The following is an 11,110-nucleotide window of genomic DNA, read 5'->3' as shown; positions in this document are numbered from 1 at the left end:
AAGTCGTTTGATGCTGACGTCATTTCTTTTATCATGTTTATTGTATTTTATGTTGGTAATAAATTAAAATGACTTTGTATATTTTGAAGTTTTTAGTACTTCAAATACCTATACCTTTCATCAAAATGTAACAATGACAGAGCGAAAAGAAAATTTAGTACATGTATAATATTGTCCAACATTAAGACGTTGATTAACCCTTATCATGCTGGACACGATAGATTCTGCCTTTGCGACCAGTGTAGAGCTTGATCAGCCTGTACTTAAATGCAGGCTGATCAAGATCTGCACTGTTTGCCATTCAGACAGTATATTTTTGGTAAACATCCCTTTGAACAGTAAATGGTACTGTCCGAATTGAAAGATGGAAAAAATTCATTATAGAAATTTAGCAGGGTAATGATAAATACGGGATTAGTTTATATAAATTGCATTTTTTTCCGACTTCAAAGTAAATCTTGCCTTTTCATTATTCATTCCTGTATGTTTTTTATGTCAAAATTTGATCTGTAGCCAATTCCGAAAAATGTAACGAGCAGAAAGTCATGGAACATTTTCCACCAGTAAAATCAGGTTTTAGGTTTCGAAATTCCTTTCCATTCGTCTTAAGGTCGTGTGGGACGTTAAATTTGCTTTGCACAAAACCAATATCTTTTTTTTTAAATTCATTGCCCTGTGATGGTCATACCTGAGGTAACTATGTGTGTAGTTTTCAGTCTGAATTACAATGTGACCTTGACCTTTGACCCAAATTTACTGACATTAGACAAGCATGCTAAGAAGTTTGATGGCTATAGGCGTATTTGTTTTCCATTTTTCATCATATAGCATCTTATAATTAGTCTCAAAGCCACCGTGACATTGACCTTTAAACCAACGAAACAATAAGGTTCATTTACTTACCATAGATAAGAAACCATTTCAGGTTAAACGTCATTGTGACCTTGAAGTTTTACCTATGGACCCCCAAAACAAGCCATCACTTAATGACCATTACAAAGTCTAAAACATTATCCTGTAAGTGACCGGAAAAATGTTCACTGTGACCTTGCTTTTCGACCTATTAAAATAATAGGAGTCATTTTCTGACCATAGACAATAAAGCTACGATATTTGATTTGTAACAGGCCTAAGCTCTCTCAAACTATATTGTTCAGACACGAGTTTTTAATATCAGTTACTTTAATTTTTGACCATAACCTTTGACCTACAAACATCCGCAACAACAGGGCTCATATTCTAACTGCGCACGAACATTCTATGAAGTTTGACATTCCTAATAAAATAAAAAAAAAAATAAAAAAAATAAAGAAATAGCGAACATAGTTTGAAAGACAATTTGTTTTGTTATGTTTGGTGTATAGGTGTATAGTCACATCAACATTAAACTTAAATCATGGGAACTTTTCGGCCTTTGTATGGTGGAGGAAGATCACAAGTTCCGCACTCGGGATTATTTCTTCAGGGCACCTGTATTAAACCCACTGACCTTTCCTAAGCCAGCTGGATGGGGTCCTCACATGAAGAATACGCCTCGAGTTAGGTTTCAAACTCATTTCGAGGGGCAAGAGATATGAAGTCGGCAACCCTAACCACTCGACCAAAAACAAGAAAATATCGGTAAAATCGATGAATGCTCCCCAAAATAATTATGATAACTGCATTTTAAAACCACAAAGGCGGAATTCATCGAGAAATACTCCAGACAAGAATGGCACTATAGTTTACTAATGTTGATCAAAGGGAAATAACTCACTGAAAAATCATCCGACCGGAACATGAAAATACATGTGTATCTCCTCACGAGAGTGAAGCTTTCTATGAGCTTTCTCTGAATTTCAGCCAAAGGTTGTTGAGAAATACTCCGGAAAATGATAAAATTATTGTATACTAAGTTGAATAATCAGACCATCAAGAAAAATCAGACGACCGGCGGAATATGAAGATAGAAGTGCATCTCCTCTTGGGAATGTCAAAACTTCCTATGAAGAATCGCTGAAATTCCAGAAAACAGTTGAGGAATACTTCGGACAAGAAATGATGCTATATTTTACTAAAGTTGAATAATAATTGGATAATTACTCCCTGAAAATTCCTTTTATTGGAGCATAAAGATAATGTGAGTAGCTCTTCTACTAAGTGAAGCTTACTTTGTATTTTCGTTTAATTCCAGCTAAAGTTTGCTGAGAAATACTCCGGAAAAAGATGGCACTGAACTGTACTAATGCTGAATAATCAAAGGGCAATATCTCACTGTAAATTCATTCGAGATGGCCTAAAGAAAATAGGAATGAACATCTCCTCTTTGGAGTAAAGCTTCCTATGAAGTTTCAATGAATTCTAGCAAGCTCTTGCTGAGGATCACTCCAGACAAGAAATGGTGCTATAGTGTAGTAATGTTGAATAATCAATGGGCAATTACTCAGTGAAAAATCCTCCGACCAGATTGAGAAAACAATTTATGCAGTTCCACTTTAGAGTATAGCTTCGCTAAATTCCAGCAATTGCTGCTGAGGAATACTTCGGACAATAAATCCTACTCTTGTACAGTAATGCTGAAAAAGCAAAGAGCAATGATAACTCACTGAAAAATCATCTGATCGGAACAATATGCGCATCTCCTTTTTTAAAGCTTCCTATGAAGTTTTGCTCAGTTCCAGTGAGTGCTTACTGACAAATACTTCAAACAAAAAATGTACGAGGGACGCACAAAGGTCGGAATGAAAAAGCAGAAACTTTTATACCGTGATACACTCCCTCGCTATATGAAATTCGTTCTCCCGGAGTAACTACATTTTACGCACCAAATGTCACAGGGTGAGAAAAATATGCAGCCAGACCGGGACTCGAACCCTGGGCCTCAGATTACCGTTCCGATGCTCCACCGAACACAGTTTCTCCCCGTTTTCATATTTTAGTCCTATACCGTGACATATCAGTACATCTTAATACATTATTTAAATGCCGTTGAAAGGGAAGGTAAATAAACAATTGCAACCTTCTCACCTAAGGGATTTACAGAGATGGGATACTACCCGATACTCTGTCGCACATGTTACGAAGAAAATGAGAGATTAACAATCCTGATAAACTAAATACACAATAACCGAATGACTGCAGAAGGAAGAAGAACAATAAGGAAACATCATTAAAGACTTGAAAAACGAGACAAAATACAATTATTATCATAGCAACACAGTACCAGTGAGCTTTAGCACCTACTTTCATTGAGGTATTTCATTTGTCATTTGCATTTACAATGATATTTGGCATTCTATGTTCGATCAAAGAGCTATAAAAAATAAACTTTTTTGGTCGATAGTTTTCACTGTTTTGACGTGGTAAAATCTGTCTAACTGTTTGATTTAAAACATCCATAAACAGATTTTTTCGTAAATTTCGGCTTTATTCAGCAAGATCCAAACTATTCGCCTTTCTAAAGATCTCCAGATTTTTGGGGGAACTTTTCGAGTTTTAGAAATATTTTGACTAATGTATATTTAATGAACTGTACTGGTTGCGAAACATTTTCCGGACAGGACTAGTTTCCGGACACATGTAATATCCGCTTTATTTCGTTGCTATTCATGTAATTGTTTCATCTAGATCATTTTGATGTTTGTTCTTCATGTCTACAGCAAACCACTATTTTATAAGGCTGTATAATGTTTGGGTTTTTGATGATAACTCACCTGCGTTTACAAAACAACTTTCTGTCTTAACGGGGCATGAAGATAGCATTGCGCATGCGCAGTAGTTCACACATGCCGAGTTATCAAGTGGGGAAGAAATAATCAAACTACATAATGATTGTCTGCTGATAACATGTTCTACTTTTAATTTAACGCTAAAAGTTACGTAAGATGCATGACTGTCGATTTTTGCACTAATTTTATTCTATATCTATTGGAATTATCGAGAATTCGTATAAGACGAAAATCGAGTTTTTTATAGTCAACCTTGGTTTGCTTTCTTAGCGAACCTAAGAAGGTTATTAATAAAACCCGTCCCGGCCCGGCCCAAACCACGGAAATAGCCGATTCCGATTGTACGGAAACCACCGGAAACTTACGGACGGAAGGCTAATATAATTACGAATGGTGATACCGTCATCTTAATCAAGGCAAGTGTATGTGTATTTTATTTCATTATTACAAAAGTAGAAGCAAAGTATTTAATATTGATGATACGTATGTTTGATGAAGTATTGCACTTGACATAAGCAAAGACCTAAAATTACAAGATATTTGAATCACACTTAATCAAAGAAGTAATACGTTTGGCAGTCGATGTGTCATTTTGTGTACCGGACAGACACGAGATAGCAGTTTGCAGGATACTTTCAACAGAACTGGACAGGCTAGTTAAAGGTACGTCGTTATTTCACACCTAACGATGTGACATTGGATTGTGTAGTACGGCGAAGGGGTCTATACCGTGCGCTGGAAGTATTTATAAAATTTGGTTGCCCGACCAAGATAGCGTTTTGGCATATTAAGTATTAATTTAATGAAAATATCTTGCCTTAGGGAACATATGAATATAAACACTCTTATATTAAGGTTATCAAAAATTTGCATTGATAAGTACACATTTTGCGAAAATTAACTAGAAATGTAAGTTTATGAAATTATTATTATACTCCTTTTGCCTATCTCAGTTGCGCAACCAAGATAGATCGAAAATAGATGAATTTCGAAGCTATGCGCTGTTTTCATACTTGCCATTTGTTTTAGGTTGTTGAAGTATTCAAATTTGAGTATAAAACTAAATAAACTAATAAATTATATCAAAAGCTAAAAAAATAGTCCACTTTTTACATTTTTTTTCATATTAAAGGGAGGCAGTTACAAAATTTCATAAAAAAATATCAAAGTAAACATTTCCAGAAGAGGTATAACTCTATGTAATAGGTCTTTGTTCCTGAAATACAAGAAAACTGAAGAAAAAAATATCATAAAATGTTGCTCAAATGATAAATCATATGATTTAGCTTTAAACAAAACCGGGTGATATGTATGGAGATGGGAGGGTAGTGACAGCAATGAACTTTCGTGTTTTAACAATTTACTGCTAACGTTATTTTTGTTTTTAGATTATTTAATTTTTGATTTCTCTTTCTTTTATATTTGAAATAATACTAGCATATCTTTTTAACACAGAATTAAAAAAAAAACGGTCCGGTCGGACTACGAGCTATGCTTATGCTACGCTTATACAACTATTTACACAATGTTAACTGTTTTAAAATGAACATTTTAAAGCATGGATTACATATGTGTGCAATTCAAATGTTAAATTATTATACTCCACACAATGTCCAGTGCAATTTTCCCATTAGTTTAATTTGAATAATATATCATAAGCGTTTTTATATTTCGTGCGCAAAATCGTTATTTTCAATTTCTGCGCATGTGATATTATACAATAATTGCCTTTTGGTGAGGTCGATATCAGCCGCGCCTTGAGAAAACCAACATCCGCGCAGTCTGGTCAGGATCCATGCTGTTTGCTAACGGTTTCTCTAATCGCAATAGACAATGTTGGTTTTCTCATGGCGTGGCTCATATGTGGATTTATCGGCCTGATAAAGCAATATCAACCTCGGGCGAATTTATCGACTTGATATCGCTTTAACGGGTCGATAAATCCACATATCGACCACACATAAAAGGCGACAAATGTTTTATTATTAAATCCAGCCTACTCATAAGTATAAACATTAGATACAAATGTCTGCAGCCTTAGGTTAACTTCCGTGGTTAACTGTATACGACGGCGCATTGTTTTAACGTAATAACGTGTGGACGTCACAGCTGGAGGTCAATATGTGTGTTTGGCTCCGCCTTCGAGAAAATACGACTTTTTATCGTTGAACGTGTGACTACATCTAGAACAATGGAAAGGACTATAAATATAGATTTAATGATAAAAACAATAATTTCATATCACATGCGCAACAACGCTATTTTGTTTTTCCGCGCATGTGATATTACATTTTCATGTCTCCCTATGAGAGATCGATACTTTCGTACTGATTAAAAGACGATGCGCTTATTTATACATAGGATTAAATTACTTTATCTTGTGTTCATACATGTGTGAACCCGGCCTATTTTTCTTTTCTGCTTTTGAATGATTTGTTCTACATGCAACATTTTGAAAACAATTTTTCATCAAATACTAAACTGAAACTATCACCATCAGATTGGAAATTAACTAACTACTAACTACTAAGAAAATGAGTGCTCTCATTATATGTTCCGTAGTTATCGCCGTTTTTCGAATGTTACTGCTGCTGATTTTGTTGAAGTATGCCAATAAATACAGCGTTATGTAACCTCAAGACCATACCTATCAAAAAGTATTTTTATACAGCAAAGTCGCGACAGTTTCTAAGTGCTTACTAGTAAAGCCTCCTTAATTCTGTCTTCATTATTTGGTAAGTAATAACTTTTTTAATGTTAAATAAAACCATTTCATTCATTTTTTGGTAAAATAAAATAAATAATGTATTCCTGAGAGGGTGATCCCTCGAAATAACTCTATCCGTGACTAATATTTTTCAATGCGACAATTGTAAGTTACTGTAGAGAAAGAGTTTAGTATTTAAAATGTAAATGTATAATAAAATGTTGACGAAAATGGGCTTAAAATCCTAAAAGGCCACAACAGGAAATAATTCTTCCCGGCTAATTCTGACTTTTAAGTTGGTCGGGACTTTGATATGCACAATCAAACAAAATTTTCCTAGCACCGCAGCATGAAAATGAACCTAGTAGTCGTTTTATAATTCTATTCATTCAAAAACATTTCAGGAACATTTTCAGAAAATAAAAGATGCATACTAAGTGGCGAACGATCAGTAAAATGTTTAGTAAGAAGTACTATATTATGTTTTTCATTACGCCGCTTTTGCGTGTAACATATGTATTCAGGGATACACGCATAACAATAAAGATCGGAAAGAAATCGAAAATGGCTAACAAAATAAGAATATAATTAAAATGAAATTTATGCTGTTGTTTTTTGGTGATTAACTTATTTTTCCCTTAGATACAAGCATTTGTATGTAAAAACTGAGTGTGCAATAGCTGCGCGTGAAAATAGGGTAGGAGAAAATTAAGACAATACCGCGAAAACGAAGAAGGAGACCCCTGTTTATTTTTCGCTCATATTACAATTCACATTTTTTTATCATAATTGTATTTGTGAAAAAAAAAAGAACACACTACTTAGTCATTCCATCTGAAAACATATAGAAATGAAACATAATTACTTTTCGGATATAATGGACAACCCCAAAAATAAATTAAATCTCCGTAAAAACAGAAACGTCACAACTATATATATTTAGGGTTGAGCTAAAATGTGATTTCTCGACGCGATTTGCGGAAGGAGTACGAATGTTACCTTTTCAATACAATGTAATATCTGGTGAAGATCAATTTTTACTATTATTTAAACAAGTTATGAAGGATGCAATTTGTTTTTGGAAAATCCCGCTCATTACACTTTCTTTACCGTAAAGTTGAAAAAATTTGTAAGGTTAAAACTTTTCTGAGATGCTTTATGGATTTGGCCACACATGGGCAGTTTAACAAACCATTTTAGCTGGAGAATTACACTCAGACCTCTCGTAAAAATTGCAAACTATCGTACAGTTACTCTGTATACAAAAGAAGAGCAATAGTTTTATTTGCATAATTACAATAGGTTTGGTTCTACCAATGAAAAACTCACAAAACGTAAGGTCTCAGAATGCGACAGCATTAAAGCTACAAGTACAGTTCACTTTCGGTGTGGTCACGTGACCATAATAAAGTAAGCAATGTTAGAGTAAATCGTCTGCAGTACATTGTGATATTGATAAATTTACCAAAAAAAAAAAAAAAAAATCTTAATGAAGAAATTTGTGAGATTTGAAGAAACAAGATTCATTCAAAGTTTTATTTTGCTTTTTCCAGACTTATTTGTAAAATAATTATGATTAGCGTGCTCAAACGATTCTTCAGTCGTTATGTATCAAAAATGCCGAGCACTAGCAAACTGACTGAAAATGCATTCTGTGTATAATAATATATCAAATCAACCTAAATAAATTGCAAAGTTTTGCAAGATATGTCTAACCATTGAAGTTTAATCTTGAAGTATCTAAGTTCATAATCTGAAAGTGTAGAACATTGGTAAATATCCAAACGAACCTTAACAAGTCTTTACTTGGTCTTTTTTCACGAAACAGTGTGAATCGTTCTGTATACTGAGTGCAGTTACATGGTAATTTTGTTCCCATTTAAAAGATTTCTTTTTCGCGTTGAGTTTTGGTTCACTAACTAATGTGAAATACACTCGATGACTACTTCCTGGAAACCAACCAGTACTCGCACCGAAAGAAGGGACTGTTGGAGTCACGGTCAAAATCCGCTGACAGGATTCGATTCCGCGACCTCCGGTTTACGAGACATCTGTACAAAAATGAAAAAAGTTAAAATTTGTATCTCGATTCTACTCTATATAGTTTTGAACTAAATTGAATATAACTTAAGTAAGTCAGTTTATTCAGAGATTATAAGCATTTTAATAAAAGTCTTAAAAAACTGCTCATTCTATTCTTTAAAAATTGACAGTGATATTAGAAATTGTTCGTATTCATTTTTTTACATAAAAATAATTTCCATAAAGTCTCATTGAATAAAAAAGTATAAAAAATCCTGCCTATTTACTACTTATTTTTAGGCATGTTACCGGACACAAAGAATTATTTAGGCTTTGGGAATGCACAGGTGAAACAAAAACTCTTTGAGGCCCGAGAGGAAGTCCTTTCTTCGAAATATAACAACTTTTTGGACAAAACGTGATTATAAAATAGTATATAATGATAACGATACAAAATTTCGGGAACTAATTAGAAGGCTCGTCAAAACAACGCTATGTATAACGACTTCCTGTGTACAAGTTTACAAATTATATTAAGACGTTTTTGCAACCAGAAAGAACACGCAATTTTAACCCATTCATCAAAGAAGTTCCTCGCGGGCATCACAAAGTTCAGTGTTGTTTTTTTTTTACTAAATTCTAAATATGTAAGTTGATATCATTCATAATTATATTAGCCTTCCGTCCGTAAGTTTCCGGTGGTTTCCGCACAATCGGAATCGGCTATTTCCGTGGTTTGGGCCGGGTTTTATTAATAACTTAGCTGCTATTGAAAGTCGAGTTATGTTTCGTGCGCAATTTTGAAGAGATGAATGATAAAGAAATGTGTAGAAGTAGTTTAATTACTTATTTTGATATCAAATTAACAACAAAACACTATCAAAATATTTGTCCGGAAACTGGTTTACCTGACGGGAAAAATAACTCATTTTAGTGACCCCATTTGTGGCCCCATGGAACCCATATCTTACGTCACAACGCGATGCTGATTACAACATCGGATGTGGAAGGAGCTGAAGTTTGTGCAGTGTGAGCTTTATTTATGTCAAATATTTTTTTTAGGGAATAATGGAGCCCAAATATGAAAATGTGTCCGGAAAATGGTTCCCAACCAGTAGTTCTCTTATATATAAAAGTTCAGATCCTTTTTTTCTTTTTCTATAGTAGCGACAAAGTTAGGCTATTTGTGGGAATATAAGTCTCTATAAATCTGATATGCAAGAAAATGTCGAAAAAGAAAACGTGGATTTTAAATGAAATAGAAAAAAAGCCAGATTTAGTAGTGTTTAGCCTATAAAGCATTGATCGTCTGTAACCATTTAGGCTTCTCAAGTTCGACTTTATTAAATACGAAGGGAGGAAGCGAATGAACTTTATCTTGAACAAATCTTGTGAAATATATTGACTAGAAAATGAAAAATGGCCTCAGCTAATTGGCTACCTCTTGGTCATGTTTATTACGAGTAAGTGTCGGGAAACATGCAGATTGCCTTGTAAATTCAGACGTTTACGAGAAGTGTTGTAGAAATCGGATAGATCATATCCTAAAATTACAATAACATTTTTAAATATGCATTTTTAAATATGCACAGCGAAAGAGTCTCAGAATGACAAACAAAAGTTTGATGATAAAACTGCACAGCTAAACTTACGTTATCACTCGCTCTATTACAAAGCGTCCTAGAGTAATTCAAATCCTTCTTTGTTTCATATAAAAAACGACAACTTCATGTCGTCTTTACGAATCTTTACAGAACATCACTTTTTCCTACACCAATTTTTCATGAAAGTTCAATCCCAATTTAATGCAAAAATGAAAAAAAAATAGGGGGTTGAATAGTTCCTAGTGAAATGCCAGTCAGTTGTGGTCTGCTACCCTAAAAATGGTGCATATTTGCTCTCCTCCGCGCAATAAACACCTACTCCCGGTTTTGATCTGCAAAACTTGCCATGTGGGTTGTATGAACATGAAAACCGTCTCATTTCATGCAGAATGTATTCTAGTAGCGAAAAAGTGTGATTAAGGGGACGCATACTTTGAAATTAGAAAAAAGTGGGTGGGGTATGATAAAATTTACCTGCAAAAAAGTACAAGGTTTTGGTACATGAAGTGGATACTGTTTCAACTGTTATAAGTACACAAAGGATTGCTCACTAAAATAAAAATGAGAAAACTGAAACAAGAAAGTTATTGTTGAATTACATAAGACTTATTGTGTACATTCAAAGTCAACAATTACGACTTTTTGGTGCGAAAATAATAGTGCTTCACCTTGTCCAAACATTTATCAATGTCCTACAGATTCTAATTTAAAGAAATAATGTGAAATATGGTCACTGTCTTGCTTTTCATTTCGCATATGTAAGCTAAAACACATTATTTAGTTTGTTTACAAAGTAGTGCATAAGAAAAGATACGGTGGTCAAGGAATGCCACATTCCAAATCTAAAAGAGTATATTCCCCTTGATATATTAAACATTTATCGTTACAGAAGTCTAGTGGCTTACAATAAGGGCCTAGAAATGTTGCCATTAGTAATTTTTAACTTGGTATTCATGAACTACAATGCACTTAAATATCAAAACACATTCAACAAACTTTTGAAAATGTATTGTCTTAAAAATCCCTAAAATAAGGTATGAAATTTGGTTCAGAGGTCCAATCAATGTGTT

General features: G+C 33.9%; 1 protein-coding gene across 1 annotated transcript in view; it reads left to right on the top strand.

The window, feature by feature from the left end:
• The first annotated feature begins 9,739 nt into the window (after positions 1-9,739).
• LOC123561571 (vacuolar protein sorting-associated protein 16 homolog) overlaps positions 9,740-11,110 on the top strand; it is a 43,955-nt gene continuing 42,584 nt past the window's right edge. The window contains exon 1 of the mRNA XM_053553085.1: positions 9,740-9,899. Coding sequence (XP_053409060.1) covers positions 9,856-9,899 — 44 coding nt within the window. The 5' untranslated portion in view covers positions 9,740-9,855. The remainder of the gene's footprint in view (positions 9,900-11,110) is intronic.

Source organism: Mercenaria mercenaria, chromosome 10, assembly GCF_021730395.1.
Source record: "Mercenaria mercenaria strain notata chromosome 10, MADL_Memer_1, whole genome shotgun sequence".
NCBI lineage: Eukaryota > Metazoa > Mollusca > Bivalvia > Venerida > Veneridae > Mercenaria > Mercenaria mercenaria.
Note: the sequence above shows the minus strand (reverse complement) of the source record. Positions and strands in the feature narration are given on the sequence as shown.